The following is a 20,026-nucleotide window of genomic DNA, read 5'->3' on the forward strand; positions in this document are numbered from 1 at the left end:
TTTAATAATTGGTAACTTATCCCTTAAAAATCATCAGTTGATTATGATCTTTGGCTTTTTTGTAATATATATTTGTTGTATTATTACTCCCACCCCATAGCTTTCATACTCTGCATTTGACCAGTAAAACTAATAAATATTGTCAAACTTCAGGAATAGCCGTGTTTCCTATTTTCTTGTAACTTTTTCCATTTTTGAGCATTGCGCACCCTCCTTACCTTTGTGTGATGTTGTAAACTTCTTTACAGATGACCTGAAGTACTGCCCGATAAAACAAGGACTCAGTAGGAAGCTTGTAAAACCAAAGCAAATATCAACAGGTTGAAATACGGCTTTCATCAAATGTGTAAAAAATTGTGTTTTAAATAAGAATATACAAGTCCCTGGACCGTTTCTAGTGTAGATTTTTTTTCTATTCAGGCTTTTCTAATCTTTGTGTAACATATGTTGTATTCTCCTTGTGACAATCAATAATGGTGGCCATTACAATATCTTTAGGTTGTCTAAAGTGTGGACTTTTCTCCCCCTCATTCCCTACGGAGACATAGAACCCTCAACACTCAACATTTTCAGAACAATTTGAGAGTCCATTTAATAGCCATGACACCCTAGAGAGCTTTCAATGAATACTAGGCTTAATATCAATAAAAAGCAAAATACTTTTCAACTTTCAAGCTCGTCCAAGTAATGACAGATCCAGATGAAAAATGATATAATTGATGTAAACAAAATTAATTCCCAAACATTAAATTTAACCAAGAATCTACTTGGCTTATAATATAGAACTTAAAAAAATAACTTACACATACTTTACACTGTAGGGAAGAAAGGCAGGGTGGCAGATTTACTTTCTAATACTTTATGGCTGTGTTCACATGGAGGAATTTGCTGCAGATTTGGGGGGTGTATCCCCCCCCCCCCCCCCCCGAATCTGGAGCACATTCCTCCTGGAATCCGCCTCCCATTGTTTTCAATGGGAGGCAGAGATCGCGGCAGGTCGTGGAAAAAAGAAGCATCCTGCTCAATCTTTCCATGGATTCCACGGCTGATTCAACCGCAGGGTCCGCAGACTCCCTACTGATTCATCCGGGCCTAATCAGGAGCGGGATGCCACGACGGAATGCTGATGCACTGCATCGGCATCTTATCATGGGTAGACCGCAATGTATTGTATGTAACCCCCAAATGTAAAGCACCATGGAATTAATGGTGCTATATAAATAAATAATAATAATAATGAAAACGCTGGTGACGGAAAATGAAAAAGAATTCCTCTTCATTTTCCGAATTGACACTACAAATGCAACGATATACAGATAGGAGTTCTATATCACAGCTACCAGTATACCCAGATGAGTTCCTATTTTGGACATATATAGTAATCTCTAAACACATAGGTGATAGGCCAAACTGCCTGTCATAAAGGGTTTCAGATTAATACAATTTTCATGTAGAGACAGTTTTGCTAAGAAAGGATCATCACAAATCATAATGCAAAAAGAGCAGAAAAACTAAAAGGAGATTCTTCTAATTTTTGCAATTCTTCTCTAGGAGGCTACAAAAATGAGTGGGTTTGCTTATCACAGGTATTTATGTTTCACACAGGATATGTAAACTCTGATAGGTAGGGCCCCAGATGTGTGACCTGCATCTATCTATAGAAGGGAAGGTCCCCTGACCTCCTGTCCTGTAGAGATATAGACATTAATAGTAAAGAGCAGCTGAAAATAAATTCTGTGACTGCTCTCCCAACATCAGCATCGCAAGTGTAGAGAGAATAGGGCCCGTGCCTTGTTCCTCTCTGGGCAATTTAACAGCACTTTTTACTAACACTAACTGCCTCCCCTTGTAAGATGTGATCTTCCCGCAATGCATTTCTCTATTTAAAGGGGCACTTACAGGTAGGCAGCAATTAATTTTAATGGCTTATTGAGGAAAAGTAGATTCTAGGATATTTTTCGCTTTCTGATCATTGGGTGTCTGACTGTGAGGAGCCCCTCCAATGTTGAGGATGAGGTGGTCCCTGCACAATGTTGACCTTGGGCTACACGCTGTGTTGAGAACTGCAATGATGTAATGCGACAGTATTGCAGTACCCTGTGCAGTCAGTAGCGCCAATGTGGAAGGAAAACTATGAAGGGGTTCCCAAATATGAGAAATGAAAAGCATGGGAATACACAAAACAGAATGTGTTTTTGTATTTTTGGCAAGGTCTTGGAAAATTCCCAGACAGACGAATATTTTTAGCGAAGGTAATAAAACAGCTAGTAGCACCCTCACACCAGATAGGACATAAACATGGCCAATCAAGCACATGCAGCACAAGACACATATAAGTAGTGCTAGAGTTAACTCTAATAGCGGTGGGGAGACAGTAAGTTCACATTTAGGTTATGCACCAACAGAAATCAGATAGAAGACAGACACATGCAATTCAGTAAACAATATTACTTACCCCTTGGCCGACCGCAACACGCTCTAAAGCCTAAAGTTTGCAGAAAAAGATAAGGTGGATGTGTTTATCACTTTGTCAAGCCATGGTATAAACGTCCTGGCAGAATGAACAGATTCATTACGTGACGTGGAATAAACTCACACGCTGCAATGTGTTAGCTTGTTAGTCAGATCTTTTATAGAGACTTGGTTTATTTTACACAGACTAAGATAGGAAAAACACTTTCATACAAATCAGGAGTTTTAGGCTCCAAAGAGAAATTCCATTAAACTTGGCTGGGTGCCTGACACACTGCAGCAGCCACAGTCAACGCTGTGAAAGCAGAATCTCAGGACTCCATTTTTCCCTTTCTAAATCCTGACAAATGACATAATCAGGTAATGTGATATATTTACTCAGAAAATGTTTATCCTAAGCCGGTATTACTGTGAAAACAGCAATTTAGAAACAATCTATATATCATTTGATATTTAGCACCGATTTTAAGGTTCAGTCCTGATGCACAAAAGTCTAATAATATTTCAACCAGCTACCAGACGTAGGAAAAGCTGTGTCACTACCGGGGCTGTGGAGTTGTAAAGCCAAACTGGACCCCAACTCCTCTATTTTTCCAACTCTATATAACTCAGAGGACTGATGGTAAAAAAGGACCACACGGTCCATCTAGTCGGCCCTGGCATTACTTTCATGTTATTTTAGAAATATCACAGGCATTCTTAAATTCACTTATTGTAGATTTCTACATCTGCAGGAAGTTTGTTTCAAGCCTCAACTACTCATCTTTATATGCATGAAGGAGTATTCCCAAGTCAGAAGCCAATTTTGATACTTATGACCTAGTGTACAGAAAACAATTCCCTAATACACTATATGATTCCAGTATTTCTTTGTATATGACTGTAGAGAATTTCAGATATCTTGTTTCCTATGAAGTGCCATAGTTTAAAGTAAATGGTGGACTACACTTATAAAGAACCTTTAGTTCCCTCTCTACGATGTGGTATATTATATACTGCTGAACAGCTCAATTTTCCAGTTATGTGCCCAAGAGCCAGAGATATCATGGACTTTATTTTCAGCTACAGATATCACTGCTCTGTCTGAGGGGCTGGTATCGCAACTTGGCGCCACCACTGAGCGTTGAGGCACTCCCCCTTTTACAGTAAATGTCTATAAAAGGTACCCACCAGGGGTCATTTCTTACCACCCAGCGATGACGATACGTTGAAAGGCCAGTCCTTCTGACAGTACAGCAATATCAGCAAGGCCGGGTTCACACCTGCGCCCAGTCTCCCGTTAAGCCATTCTGACAGATTTCCATCTTCTGCCCTGAGAAACTGGACAGGACACAAAGTCCTGCAGATCTGACTGTGTCCGGTTAAAAAAAAATGGTTTTGCCATGGACAGGCAGAAGACGCACACGGGCAGTCACTTTGCAAACCCATTCAAGTAAATGGGTTTAAAAACTGACTGCCGGGTTTCCCTCTCCTGTCCAGTTTCTCAGGGCCGAAGACAGAAACCTGCTGGAATGGCTAAACCGGGGACTGAGCGCAGGTGTGAACCTGCCCACACTTAAAAGTAATGAGACAGATATCTCTGTCACTTGAGCACATACCTGCAAAACTGAATTCAGTGCCAGCTATGCAGCAGTATATAACATGGCACTTCTAAGAGGACAAGAAGGGTCCTCTTTAAACACCATTCAAAAGGTCACAAATCTTCATATAATTGTATGCTGATTAATTCTTAATATATCTTCATAATAGTCAGACACTCATTTTTTTTCTTCTAATACAGTCCTTCAAAGCTTTTGCAGATAAAGTTATAAAATTCGGATGTTCACAGCTATCACTAGAGAAAAGTTAGTAACTTACTGCAAGAAAAAACTATTGCACACTAAAATGTAATTCTTTGTACTTCTAACAAGCAGTGGAAAAATGAATGGTTGATGTATATTATATATTAAATATGCCTATAATGTTTGCATTTTTAACTGTTTTTCCCCCCAAAATGCAAAAATAGATTAAAACCCTGATATAAAAGAAAAAAAAAATTCAGCTTTTTTTATTCACAAAATATTGCTATTAATGGCTTGAAAATGGAGCTATTAAAATCACATTAAAGTCAGCCATCAATCTGTAATAAAAGTTTTCGTTTTAAACTCTGAAATAACTCTACGACTCTAAAGTAATCCAACTCAATTTTATAAAAATCCTGTGTAAATACAATCTCTAAAATTTATATACATTTCTGTTCTAATATTTTTATAGGAATCCCTTCCCAAACTGAAATTTTGTTCATATGTGGATATTTATTTTCCTGCCACACCAATAATATTGCATAAACACTGCACATTCCCCTGGTACCGTGCTCTACCAAGGTCAGCAAGTCAGAAGAATTAGAGTTAATGTACAGTATAAAGATATAGTCAGGCAATAAAAAGAAATAAGCAGCATGAAATAATAATTCCTATTTAAAATAACCATTATTTTATCTTCTATGACACTGAAAAATATCACTTGGTGATCCCTTGAAGTAAACAGACCCTTAAAGGGGAACATGTCCCTTGGTCCATGATGTTCACCAGTATCTGCAGTAGCATATTACAGAGCAGCAGGAGCTGAGAAAATTGATATATAGTTTGTGGAAACAGATTCAAATTGCTTATCCACTGGTACTGTAGCCCTGCCTTGTTTCACTCTGTCAATCCGACCATTCCCCCCATCTGTTGGCACTGTCAGACTTTGGTAAGCACATTATATGATATTTTTTGGGACTGTTCTTTAAGGAGGACCTTTCACCATTTGGGGCACATATGGTGTAATACACCGCTAGAAAGCCGACAATGTGCTGAATTCAGTGCACTATCAGCTTCCCCTTTCTGTGCCCCCGGTGAAGAGCTATTGGTACCGATACCGTAGCTTTTCACCGTCAGAAGGGGGTTTCTGACAGTCAGTCAGGAACACCCTTCCTCATAGTATCGTCTATTGCGCTGTACTGTGAGAGGGGGCGTTCCTTACCACCCAGTGATGACGCTGAGCGGTGAGGAACGTCACCCCAGTACTCATCTATGGACAAGTACTGTGAGGAGAGGGAGGGTGCCTTCCTCCTCGCTCTTACAGTACAGCGCTATAGGTGTTACTGTGAGGAAGGGCATTCCTGACTGACTGTCAGAAACGCCCTTCTGACAGTGAAGAGCTATGGTACCGGCACCGATAGCTCTTCAGTGGGGGCACAGAATGGGAAAGCTTTTGGCTTTCTAGTGGTATATAAAACCGCATGTGCCCCGTGATGAAAGGTCCTCTTTAATTCCCCCCCTTTTGGTTGGAGGATAAGAATATCACTAATGCCCTCCTCAGGGAGTCCAATTAGATCCTCTCACCTACCTCCTTAATCTTCCCCCAAGACATCTGGGTAAGGGCTCGTTCACATCTGCACCCGGTCTCCGTTCTGCAGGTTTCCGTTTCCTGCACAAAACAGAGGCAGGAGACGGAAACCTGCAGGACTCTCTCTCACCCATTCATTTGAATGAGTGAGAAAGCTGTCCGGCCGTGAGCGGCAGTGAGCGTATTATGCTCTCTGCCGCGAAACCGGTTTTTTTTAATCCGGACATGCAGTACTCTGTGTCCGGATTTAAAAAAACGGTTTCGCGGCGGAGAGCATAAAACGCTCACCGCCGGACCCGGTCTGTGGTTTCCGTCTTCTTTCATGCAGAAGACGGAAACCACAGAACGGAGACCCGAACGCAGGTGTGAACCTAGCGTAAGAAAACTTCTAGGCTATTCCTTTATCTATGCACAGCGGCTAAGACATTTATTGCTCTACACTGAAAACGGGGAAGCCCCCTACAGCTCCTAAGTTGTTGGCATGGATGAAGGATGTTTGTAATCTGGAATATCTATCCACCTCCCTCAACCATAAGGTTTTTGATGCAAACTGGTCTCACTGGGATACCTACTGTATTACGCAAGGCTTCTAGGTCTTGTCCCCTATTCTTTTCTCTCCCCCACCACCCCATCTGTTCTTCCCCGATGTCCTCGGCGTTTACATTTCCCTGTTTTGATGTCCCACTGGACCCACTATCTGCATATTGGTAATAGGTTTCATGTCACAGGTTCCTATTAAAAAAAGCAAACACTTTACATGCCTAGACCAGAAAAAGCTAGTTTCCATTAGTTTACAGAAAAATATTTTTGGCTGGATCCTTTTATTAATTGCTAGAATTCACAGGAAAAAGTCAATTTACAAGTAATATTCAGCCTGTCCCCAACTGCGTACTTTTGTACAGACATAATATTTTGGCTATGGAACATCTGTTTAACATTTCGTTTGTTCCTGTCACAGGTTTTGCGTAGGTTCTTTGCCGACTTCAATATTTTCTAAAAGAATCTGTAATGGAGAGAATGAGAATGTACCGACATCTGAAGAAATGTAACCTACCAAGCAAGCGGACATCCTAGCATTCCGTCCAATGTGCCAGCACCTTTCCTTCAAATACTGACTCATTGGAAACCCCCACGTTCCTTCCATCCGTTCTGCAGAGACAACAAAAATGAAAGACAAAACGGTAGATTAGAGGGTAGATCCACAGCATGACAAACAGAAGTCATCCTAACTTATAGACTCTTTTGAAGGATCTCACGAGAAAGTCATATAAAGGTCTTTTGAGGATTTACTGCTGAAGACTTTCCAAGACTATGTCTTGTACACTTTGCATATTCTGTATGCATATTCTTTGCTAACAATCTATCTAGGGTAAGCAATGTAATGAGATCTAGGGAATAACAGCGATTTAATCTTTTTGGCACTAATATTGCAGAAAGTGAAAAAAGCCATGAAATCATACATACTGCAGTTAGCACCGCTTTCCCTGGATCCTTCTGGCACATACTTGTCAAGTGATTTGTGCTTTTAATGTTTACTTATACGTCATATTCAAGGTCAATGTTTTGTTCTCTTTCAGCCTGGAACAGCTGCAAGGGTCTCAGTTGTTTCTTCTAAACGTTTTGCCGTGTTTTACATCCAAAAGCATAATTCCATTTGGCTTAGCATCCATTTGTTTCTTTAGCAGACAACAAAGCCTAATACGACCAAAGGGCTTAATAAGAGATATAATGCGAAGGAACTACTCAAGCAGTAAAAAGTATATTTAGGCTATGTTTACATGGAGGAATCTAGAGCTGGTCTTGAGACGGATTCTGCCTCAAAAACAGCACCAAATTCTGTCCTGAATATGCCTCTCTTTGTTATCAATGGAAAGCAATGATAGAAGCTTCTTTTTCACGTCCTTCTTGATCTTGCTGTAGATTGCGTGGCTGAAGCTACCTTCACACCTCCGTCTTTCTGTTGTTCTGGTTCATCAGAGGAGCAGAAAAACAGATCGGTAATATGACCGGCACAAATGGAGTCTGAGGGACCCCATTGACTATAATGGGGTTTGTCAAATATCCATCCTTATTCATTGAAATCACTGGGTTAAACTGTTGCTTGCAGCCACATTCTTTCTGAGTAAACTTAGTGACTTTCTGGGTTTACTTGGCTTTAGCTTTCTGTTCCAGGATGCACAGAACCAGAATTTGGACAGGATTCTCAGGCAGAAGATCAATGGCATTCCTCTTCCGTTTCAGTCAATGGCTCCTTATATGCCGTTCTTAATTTTACTGGACGGCCAAGCATAGAATAACACTCTTTTTACTTACTTGTCCATTCCACTGGAGATCCAGCGGAAAGTCTCTACATAGGTTCCCAGTCTTTGATGACATTCTAAGAGAGAAAAGCCAAAAATAGAAATCCAGCAATCCAGGAACGTTCCAATCAGCTTGGTTAAACTTAACCCTTATTGTTTCCATATAAAAAATATTGCACATCGCTCACTGATCAGGGGAATATATCCCTTTAGCTTACACATTTTGGAACATGGTGCTCCTTACTTATAGCTATGGCTATGAGTAAGGAACGCAATGTTCCGAAACACATAAGCTAAATCATTGACCAGAAGAATACATACCTTTAGCTTACGCATTTTGGAACATGGCTATATGTAAGGAGCACCATGTTTCTATTTTTGGCTTTTTCTCTCTTTGTATGTTGCCCTTGATCGAAGGGTGGAGATCCCTGCAACGGAATAGGACCCTGGATATTTGACAGACTAGGTCAGTTGGGCTGTGTCCACACTTTCCATGTTTCTTTGGTGACATTCTACCTGTGCATTAACCCAAGCATTGTTTGAACAGAACATCAGTGTTTATTCACTGATTTAGTCTACGTAGGAGCCCTTCAGCCCAGGTCAGGAACTCCAGGGACCATTACAAAGACTCTCTGCTGGATCCTTAGCCAAACAAACAGGTAAGTATAAAGTATTTTATTTTTGGCCTTGGTATCCAGCAAAATTAAAGAACTGGAATATGCCTTTTAAAACTTTTGTTCATTGTAAAGTAAAAGGGGTTGTCTCAACAGAGACATCCCCTTCAAAAATGGAGCCACCAAAGAAAACTGCTCTAAGTCTCGCTTCTACCAAAATATTAAACTGCTGATTTTGCCAAGGAAACCCTTAGTCACGCATTTAGCATCACCAGGATGTCTTCCAGATGAATGACTTTCCATATATTGCAAGGACAACTCGAGTCTGTCAGAATAAGAGCCTTGAATGGAGAACTACCTCTGTGTTGTCCATTTGCCTTAACAGGCCATATAGATAGTGGATGTCTCCATGAAATAACCACTTTAAAGGAAAACTACTGACAAATTTTTCTCTGCGCATTTACTTTAGATCTCACAACTTTCAAAGTGATGGTGTTTGACCCAATACTGCCATGAAAACAGCACGATAAAAGAACGGAATGATATATTGAACGCTAGACTAAAGAACACATTCTACTGCAAATCAAAGGCAAATATTAAAAGTATGTGCTTGAAAATATACAATAACAGAAAATAGAACGTTCCAAATGTATTAAAATGTGCAAAATAAGAGAAACATACAAACATAAAAAGGGAAGATAGAATGGCTGAAGATCAAGTTGGAATACAGCTGAAGAAAAAAAGGTTCCAACATCTGCAGCAAATATTTAGAAGTGGTAATTTATACCATCTTGTATTTAATGGGATTTTATTTTGTAAGCATTATCCTGCCTGTGGCTTAGATTCTGTTCACTTCATATTTAGACAATAAGGTTGAGGAAATAAATAAATAAATAAATACATCAATATTATTGACATTGCATAAAAATAAGTATAATTTAAATGTATATTGTAACATAATTTTTTGATTTTGACTTAAAAATCACTGTACCTCATGGTATAGCAGATGTTTGCAGCCAATATCTGTGTGCTTGACATTAATAGTGCATTGTTTCCCAGAGTAAAAATAGTCCAGCAGGTTGCGCTATTGAGCCTCTCCAAGAAAGGTTAGATGTCTAAGGCCCTAATCACATCTGCATTCGGGTTCTGTTCGGGGAGTCCATTTGAGGACCCCCCAAATGGAAACCTATACGCATTACAAAGTGGTTATCTGGGAAAACACGCGGATCCCATATACTATAAAGGGGTCCGTGTGGTTTCCATTCGGTTCATGCGGAGAGAAAAGTGCTGCTTGCAGGACTTTTCTCTCCACATGTTTCATGTGGAAACCACACGGACCTCATTATAGTCTATGGGGTCCGTGTGGTTTCCTTAAGTAACCGCTTTTTAATGTGTATAGGTTTCCATTCGGGAGGTCTCTAAGCGGAATCCCCGAACAGAAACCTGAATGCAGATGTGAACCAGGCCTAACACATAGACTTTTGATGTGTGCAAGAAATTCACCGTCATCCTTGACATTGAGATTTACTGGCCAATCCTTGTCTACAGAAAGAACAAACTATGCTTTGTTTAGAATCAGACATATTTTTTTTTTTTTTCTGATAAATCCTCTCCTTTACTGGCAAGAATTTAGAATGTCAATGTTTAAGGGACTGACCAGCAGGATAAAAATGCTCTTCTTATGTCTGAAATGTAAAAAGATTTTCCTTTGATCTTCACCTGTCAATCTGCTCCCAGGTCTTGGCACCCCCGTTTCTGTCTTAGGCCCTGTTCACATGTGGCACGGGACTGCATATTTTGGTCCTGATTTTGACACGTGAAGCCGTGTCAGAATAGGACCAAAATGCGCCTGCTGCGACTTCTGACAGTCGCGGCTTCCCGCTCCGGAGTAGGCCTAAATGAATGGGCCTAATTCAGAGGGTGTTGCCGCGAGGTGGACGCCACGGCTGTGGAATCCGCCTAAAGAAAGGGCAGCTCGCTTCTTTTTCCTGCTAGCGGGAACAAACCGCTAGCGGAAAAAAAGAATGTTAGTGGACTGCATAGACCTCTATTGTGAGGGGAGCAGATTTTGAGGAGGATTCAGCGCCAAAATCCCCCCCCCCCCCCCCCCCCCGTGGGAACGAGCCCTGTCTCTTAGTCTGTCTCAAGACAGAGCTCCCTCTGCCTGTATGTCAGTAATATGCTGAAAGGGGGCTAGGTAGTGGGCTGAATGTCTCATTTCAATAGCTAAGCCAGCTCCATTCTGTGCAAGAGGATTGGTAGTGACATAGGAGCATGCTGGTTTAACCAGTCCCCTTATACCAAAGACTGGAGAGGAAGCTCTTTCCTGTATGGAGACTAATACAGAAGTGGATGTGCCCTGCCTAGAGCTAATAGTGGGAGATTGGCGGACACTTTTTATCAATTTATCATGCACAATGGAATAGATTTTTTCCTGCTGGACAACCTTTCAAAATTATACAAAAATAACAAAGTGTGAATCATTTGGATAAAGTCAGATACAACATTCCTTATTGCAGACATACAATACACAGTATGTACAACATACAGGAAAATAAACCTCTAATAAAGTTTTGGAGCATAGAAGGAAATCATTTCAGAAGTTATATATGTGCACAATTTTCTAGTAGGTTATCTGTGTAAAGCTACACAATACAATCCATCATGTTGATAAACAACTATATTAACTAGTAGAGATGAGCGAACAGTGTTCTATCGAACTCATGTTCGATCGGATATTAGGCTGTTCGGCATGTTCGAATCGAATCGAACACCGCGTGGTAAAGTGCGCCATTACTCGATTCCCCTCCCACCTTCCCTGGCGCCTTTTTTGCTCCAATAACAGCGCAGGGTAGGTGGGACAGGAACTACGACACCGGTGACGTTGAGAAAAGTAGGCAAAACCCATTGGCTGCCGAAAACATGTGACCTCTAATTTAAAAGAACAGCGCCGCCCAGGTTCGCGTCATTCTGAGCTTGCAATTCACCGAGGACGGAGGTTTCCGTCCAGCTAGCTAGGGCTTAGATTCTGGGTAGGCAGGGACAGGCTAGGATAGGAAGGAGAAGACAACCACAACAGCTCTTGTAAGAGCTAAATTCCAGGGAGAAGCTTGTCAGTGTAACGTGGCACTGACGGGCTCAATCGCCGCAACCCAGCTTTCCCAGGATCCTGAATGGAATACACTGTCAGTGTATTCCCGTATACCCGATATATACCCCGATACCCGTTCCAACGGTGTGCCCCCCCACCTTCACCCCAGAAATACCCTGCAAGTCCCCTAGCAATAGAATTGGGGCTATATACACCCACAATTTTTACTACTGGTATACAGTGCCATTGTCTGACTGGGAATTCAAAGAATATATTGGGAATACAAATACCCTCATTTCTTGCTACTGCCATATAGTGCCAGTGTCTGACTGGGAATTCAAAGAATATATTGGGGTTACGTGCACCCACAATTTTTACTACTGGTATACAGTGCCATTGTCTGACTGGGAATTCAAAGAATATATTGGGAATACAAATACCCTCATTTCTTGCTACTGCCATATAGTGCCAGTGTCTGACTGGGAATTCAAAGAATATATTGGGGTTACGTGCACCCACAATTTTTACTACTGGTATACAGTGCCATTGTCTGACTGGGAATTCAAAGAATATATTGGGAATACAAATACCCTCATTTCTTGCTACTGCCATATAGTGCCAGTGTCTGACTGGGAATTCAAAGAATATATTGGGGTTACGTGCACCCACAATTTTTACTACTGGTATACAGTGCCATTGTCTGACTGGGAATTCAAAGAATATATTGGGAATACAAATACCCTCATTTCTTGCTACTGCCATATAGTGCCAGTGTCTGACTGGGAATTCAAAGAATATATTGGGGTTACGTGCACCCACAATTTTTACTACTGGTATACAGTGCCATTGTCTGACTGGGAATTCAAAGAATATATTGGGAATACAAATACCCTCATTTCTTGCTACTGCCATATAGTGCCAGTGTCTGACTGGGAATTCAAAGAATATATTGGGGTTACGTGCACCCACAATTTTTACTACTGGTATACAGTGCCATTGTCTGACTGGGAATTCAAAGAATATATTGGGAATACAAATACCCTCATTTCTTGCTACTGCCATTTAGTGCCAGTTTCTGACTGGTAATTCAAAGAATATATTGGGGTTACGTGCACCCACAATTTTTACTACTGGTATACAGTGCCATTGTCTGACTGGGAATTCAAAGAGTATATTGGGAATACAAATACCCTCATTTCTTGCTACTGCCATATAGTGCCAGTGTCTGACTGGGAATTCAAAGAATATATTGGGGTTACGTGCACCCACAATTTTTACTACTGGTATACAGTGCCATTGTCTGACTGGGAATTCAAAGAATATATTGGGAATACAAATACCCTCATTTCTTGCTACTGCCATATAGTGCCAGTGTCTGACTGGGAATTCAAAGAATATATTGGGGTTACGTGCACCCACAATTTTTACTACTGGTATACAGTGCCATTGTCTGACTGGGAATTCAAAGAATATATTGGGAATACAAATACCCTCATTTCTTGCTACTGCCATATAGTGCCAGTGTCTGACTGGTAATTCAAAGAATATATTGGGGTTACGTGCACCCACAATTTTTACTACTGGTATACAGTGCCATTGTCTGACTGGGAATTCAAAGAATATATTGGGAATACAAATACCCTCATTTCTTGCTACTGCCATATAGTGCCAGTGTCTGACTGGGAATTCAAAGAATATATTGGGGTTACGTGCACCCACAATTTTTACTACTGGTATACAGTGCCATTGTCTGACTGGGAATTCAAAGAATATATTGGGAATACAAATACCCTCATTTCTTGCTACTGCCATATAGTGCCAGTGTCTGACTGGTAATTCAAAGAATATATTGGGGTTACGTGCACCCACAATTTTTACTACTGGTATACAGTGCCATTGTCTGACTGGGAATTCAAAGAATATATTGGGAATACAAATACCCTCATTTCTTGCTACTGCCATATAGTGCCAGTGTCTGACTGGGAATTCAAAGAATATATTGGGGTTACGTGCACCCACAATTTTTACTACTGGTATACAGTGCCATTGTCTGACTGGGAATTCAAAGAATATATTGGGGTTATAAATACCCTCATTTCTTGCTACTGCCATATAGTGCCAGTTTCTGACTGGTAATTCAAAGAATATATTGGGGTTACGTGCACCCACAATTTTTACTACTGGTATACAGTGCCATTGTCTGACTGGGAATTCAAAGAATATATTGGGAATACAAATACCCTCATTTCTTGCTACTGCCATATAGTGCCAGTTTCTGACTGGTAATTCAAAGAATATATTGTGGTTACGTGCACCCACAATTTTTACTACTGGTATACAGTGCCATTGTCTGACTTGGAATTCAAAGAATATATTGGGAATACAAATACCCTCATTTCTTGCTACTGCCATATAGTGCCAGTGTCTGACTGGTAATTCAAAGAATATATTGGGGTTACGTGCACCCACAATTTTTACTACTGGTATACAGTGCCATTGTCTGACTGGGAATTCAAAGAATATATTGGGAATACAAATACCCTCATTTCTTGCTACTGCCATATAGTGCCAGTGTCTGACTGGGAATTCAAAGAATATATTGGGGTTACGTGCACCCACAATTTTTACTACTGGTATACAGTGCCATTGTCTGACTGGGAATTCAAAGAATATATTGGGGTTATAAATACCCTCATTTCTTGCTACTGCCATATAGTGCCAGTTTCTGACTGGTAATTCAAAGAATATATTGGGGTTACGTGCACCCACAATTTTTACTACTGGCATACAGTGCCATTGTCTGACTGGGAATTCAAAGAATATATTGGGAATACAAATACCCTCATTTCTTGCTACTGCCATATAGTGCCAGTTTCTGACTGGTAATTCAAAGAATATATTGGGGTTACGTGCACCCACAATTTTTACTACTGGCATACAGTGCCATTGTCTGACTGGGAATTCAAAGAATATATTGGGAATACAAATACCCTCATTTCTTGCTACTGCCATATAGTGCCAGTGTCTGACTGGGAATTCAAAGAATATATTGGGGTTACGTGCACCCACAATTTTTACTACTGGTATACAGTGCCATTGTCTGACTGGGAATTCAAAGAATATATTGGGGTTATAAATACCCTCATTTCTTGCTACTGCCATATAGTGCCAGTTTCTGACTGGTAATTCAAAGAATATATTGGGGTTACGTGCACCCACAATTTTTACTACTGGTATACAGTGCCATTGTCTGACTGGGAATTCAAAGAATATATTGGGAATACAAATACCCTCATTTCTTGCTACTGCCATATAGTGCCAGTTTCTGACTGGTAATTCAAAGAATATATTGTGGTTACGTGCACCCACAATTTTTACTACTGGTATACAGTGCCATTGTCTGACTTGGAATTCAAAGAATATATTGGGAATACAAATACCCTCATTTCTTGCTACTGCCATATAGTGCCAGTGTCTGACTGGTAATTCAAAGAATATATTGGGGTTACGTGCACCCACAATTTTTACTACTGGTATACAGTGCCATTGTCTGACTGGGAATTCAAAGAATATATTGGGAATACAAATACCCTCATTTCTTGCTACTGCCATATAGTGCCAGTGTCTGACTGGGAATTCAAAGAATATATTGGGGTTACGTGCACCCACAATTTTTACTACTGGTATACAGTGCCATTGTCTGACTGGGAATTCAAAGAATATATTGGGGTTATAAATACCCTCATTTCTTGCTACTGCCATATAGTGCCAGTTTCTGACTGGTAATTCAAAGAATATATTGGGGTTACGTGCACCCACAATTTTTACTACTGGCATACAGTGCCATTGTCTGACTGGGAATTCAAAGAATATATTGGGAATACAAATACCCTCATTTCTTGCTACTGCCATATAGTGCCAGTTTCTGACTGGTAATTCAAAGAATATATTGTGGTTACGTGCACCCACAATTTTTACTACTGGTATACAGTGCCATTGTCTGACTTGGAATTCAAAGAATATATTGGGAATACAAATACCCTCATTTCTTGCTACTGCCATATAGTGCCAGTGTCTGACTGGGAATTCAAAGAATATATTAGGAATACAAATACCCTCATTTCTTGCTACTGCCATATAGTGCCAGTTTCTGACTGGTAATTCAAAGAATATATTGGGGTTATGTGCACCCACAATTTTTACTACTGGTATACAGTGCCAATTTCTAACTAGGAATTCAAAATGCGCAAGGCTCCCGGAAAGGGACGTGGACGAGGCCGTGGGCGAGGTCGGGGGAATGGTTCTGGGGAGCAAGGTAGCAGTGAAGCCACAGGGCGTCCCGTGCCTACTCCTGTGGGGCAGCAAGCATTGCGCCACTCCACAGTGCCAGGGTTGCTTGCCACATTAACTAAACTGCAGGGTACAAACCTTAGTAGGCCCGAGAACCAGGAACAGGTCTTGCAATGGCTGTCAGAGAACGCTTACAGCACATTGTCCAGCAGCCAGTCAGACTCTGCCTCCTCTCCTCCTATTACCCAACAGTCTTGTCTTCCTTCCTCCCAAAATTCCGAAGCTTTACAGAACAATAACCCAAACTGTCCCTGCTCCCCAGAACTGTTCTCCGCTCCTTTCATTGTCCCTCAACCTGCCTCTCCACGTCACGATTCCACGAACCTAACAGAAGAGCATCTGTGTCCAGATGCTCAAACACTAGAGTCTCCTCCATCTCCGTTCGATTTGGTGGTGGATGACCAGCAACCCACCCTCATCGACGATGATGTGACGCAGTTGCCGTCAGGGCATCCAGTTGACCGGCGCATTGTGCGGGAGGAGGAGATGAGACAGGAGTTGGAAGAGGAAGTGGTGGATGATGAGGACACTGACCCGACCTGGACAGGGGGGATGTCAAGCGGGGAAAGTAGTGTGGATGTTGAGGCAGGTGCAGCACCAAAAAGGGTAGCTAGAGGCAGAGGCAGAGGTCAGCAGCTTAGGCGAAGCCAGGCCACACCCGGAATCTCCCAAGATGTTCCAGTTCGTACCCAGCCCCGAAAAACTCCCACCTCGAGGGCACGTTTCTCGAAGGTGTGGAGTTTTTTCAAGGAATGCGCCGAGGACAGATATAGTGTTGTCTGCACAATTTGCCTCTCGAAATTGATTAGGGGCTCTGAGAAGAGCAACCTGTCCACCACTTCAATGCGCCGTCATTTGGAATCCAAGCACTGGAATCAGTGGCAGGCAGCAACGGCAGGACAAAGGCCGCCTGCCGTTCACGCCACTGCCACTGCCTCTGCCACTGCCACTGCTGACTGTGCTGGCGATGCACTCCAGAGGACGAGCCAGGACACCACTTCATCTGCCTCCGCCACTTTGTTGACTTCTACCTCATCCTCCCCTGGTCCTGTCTTATCTCCTTCTCCTGCACCATCAAAGGCACCATCAGGCGTTTCTTTACAACAACCCACCATCTCTCAGACATTGGAGCGGCGGCAGAAATACACTGCTAACCACCCACACGCGCAAGCCTTGAACGCCAACATCGCTAAACTGCTGGCCCAGGAGATGTTGGCGTTCCGGCTTGTTGAAACTCCCGCCTTCCTGGACCTGATGGCAACTGCGGCACCTCGCTATGCCGTCCCTAGCCGTCACTACTTCTCCCGGTGTGCCGTCCCCGCCTTGCACCAGCACGTGTCACTCAACATCAGGCGGGCCCTTAGTTCCGCGCTTTGCACAAAGGTCCACTTGACCACCGACGCGTGGACAAGTGCATGCGGACAGGGACGCTACATTTCACTGACGGCACACTGGGTGAATGTAGTTGAGGCTGGGACTGCTTCCCAAACTGGCCCGGTGTACCTCGTCTCCCCGCCTAACATTCCTGGCAGGGACACGAGAAGAACACCCCCCTCCTCCTCCTCCTCTACCGCCTCCTCCTCCGCCACCGCCTCCTCCTCCGCTGTTAGATTGACCCCAGCTACGAGTTGGAAACGTTGCAGCACTGGCGTTGGTAGACGTCAGCAGGCTGTGCTGAAGCTGATCAGCTTGGGGGACAGACAGCACACTGCCTCCGAGGTGAGGGATGCCCTCCTCGATGAGACGGCAATATGGTTTGAGCCGCTGCACCTGGGCCCAGGCATGGTCGTTTGTGATAACGGCCGGAACCTGGTAGCAGCTCTGGAGCTTGCCGGACTCCAACATGTTCCATGCCTGGCCCACGTCTTCAACCTAGTGGTGCAACGTTTCCTAAAGAGCTACCCCAATGTTCCAGAGCTACTGGTGAAAGTGCGGCGCATGTGCGCCCACTTTCGCAAGTCGACAGTAGCCGCTGCTAGCTTAAAATCTCTCCAGCAACGCCTGCATGTGCCACAACACCGGCTTTTGTGCGACGTCCCCACACGCTGGAACTCAACGTTTCAGATATTGAATAGAGTGGTTGAGCAGCAGAGACCTTTGATGGAATACCAGCTACAAAACCCTAGGGTGCCACAAAGTCAGCTGCCTCAGTTTCACATCCATGAGTGGCCATGGATGAGAGACCTTTGTGACATCCTACGGGTCTTTGAGGAGTCCACAAGGAGGGTGAGCTCTGAGGATGCGATGGTGAGCCTTACAATCCCGCTCTTGTGTGTTCTGAGAGAATCCCTGATTGACATCAGGGATAACTCAGATCACACAGAGGAGTTAGGGATAGCATCCGATCCGTCACAGCTGGAGAGTAGGTCCACACATCTGTCCGCTTCACTGCGTTTAATGGAGGAGGAGGAGGAGGAGGAGGAGGAAGAAGAGTTGTCCGATGATGTGATGGTGATACAGGAGGCTTCCGGGCAACTTCGAATCGTCCCATTGTTGCAGCGCGGATGGGTAGACATGGAGGATGAGGAGGAAATGGAGATTGAACTTTCCGGTGGGGCCAGAGGAGTCATGCCAACTAACACTGTGGCAGACATGGCTGAGTTCATGTTGGGGTGCTTTACAACCGACAAGCGTATTGTCAAAATCATGGAGGACAACCAGTACTGGATCTTTGCTATCCTTGACCCCCGGTATAAAAACAACATCTCGTCTTTTATTCCGGTAGAGGGGAGGGCCAATCGCATCAATGCTTGCCACAGGCAATTGGTGCAGAATATGATGGAGATGTTTCCAGCATGTGACGTTGGCGGCAGGGAGGGCAGTTCCTCCAGTAGGCAACCAAGTTCTCACCGGTCCACACAAACGAGGGGCACACTGTCTAAGGTCTGGGACACCTTGATGGCACCCCCTCGCCAAAGTGCCGCCACGGAGGGTCCTAGTGTCACCAGGCGTGAGAAGTATAGGCGCATGTTGCGGGAATACCTTTCTGACCACAGCCCTGTCCTCTCCGACCCCTCTGCGCCCTACACGTATTGGGTGTCGAAGTTGGACCTGTGGCTTGAACTTGCCCTATATGCCTTGGAGGTGCTGTCCTGTCCTGCCGCCAGCGTCCTATCTGAGAGGGTGTTCAGTGCAGCCGGTGGCATCATCACTGACAAGCGCACCCGTCTGTCAGCTGAGAGTGCCGACCGGCTCACTTTGATAAAAATGAACCACCACTGGGTAGAGCCGTCATTTTTGTGCCCACCTGTGTAAAGCACCCCAACATGAAACTCCATGTCTGTACTCAACCTCTCCAATTCCTCCGCATCCTCATACTCATCCACCATAAGCGTTGCACAATTCTGCTAATACTAGGCTCCCTCCACCCTGATTTCCCCCAACTCTGCTGGTTAGAGGCTCCCTCCACCCTGATTTCCACCAACTCTGCTGGTTAGAGGCTCCCTCCACCATGAATTTGCCCAAACTGGGCTGTTTAGAGGCTCCCTCCACCATGAATTTGCCCAAACTGGGCTGTTTAGAGGCTCCCTCCACCATGAATTGGTCCAAACTGGGTTTTTTAGAGGCTCCCTCCACCATGAATTGGTCCAAACTGGGCTGGTTAGAGGCTCCCTCCACCATGAATTTGCCCAAACTGGGCTGTTTAGAGGCTCCCTCCACCATGAATTTGCCCAAACTGGGCTGTTTAGAGGCTCCCTCCACCATGAATTGGTCCAAACTGGGTTTTTTAGAGGCTCCCTCCACCATGAATTGGTCCAAACTGGGCTGGTTAGAGGCTCCCTCCACCATGAATTTGCCCAAACTGGGCTGTTTAGAGGCTCCCTCCACCA

General features: G+C 43.3%; 1 protein-coding gene across 2 annotated transcripts in view; it reads right to left on the minus strand.

Moving 5' to 3' along the window:
• The window catches only part of METTL25 (methyltransferase like 25), a 123,055-nt gene that overhangs the window by 22,601 nt on the left and 80,428 nt on the right, over positions 1–20,026 (minus strand). For both annotated transcript variants that reach the window (XM_075274529.1, XM_075274530.1), the window contains exons 7-9: positions 6,896–6,990; positions 2,456–2,485; positions 219–292 (exon numbers count right to left, since the gene is read on the minus strand). In XM_075274529.1, coding sequence (XP_075130630.1) covers positions 219–292; positions 2,456–2,485; positions 6,896–6,990 — 199 coding nt within the window. The remainder of the gene's footprint in view (positions 1–218; positions 293–2,455; positions 2,486–6,895; positions 6,991–20,026) is intronic.

Source organism: Leptodactylus fuscus, chromosome 5, assembly GCF_031893055.1.
Source record: "Leptodactylus fuscus isolate aLepFus1 chromosome 5, aLepFus1.hap2, whole genome shotgun sequence".
Classification (NCBI taxonomy): domain Eukaryota; kingdom Metazoa; phylum Chordata; class Amphibia; order Anura; family Leptodactylidae; genus Leptodactylus; species Leptodactylus fuscus.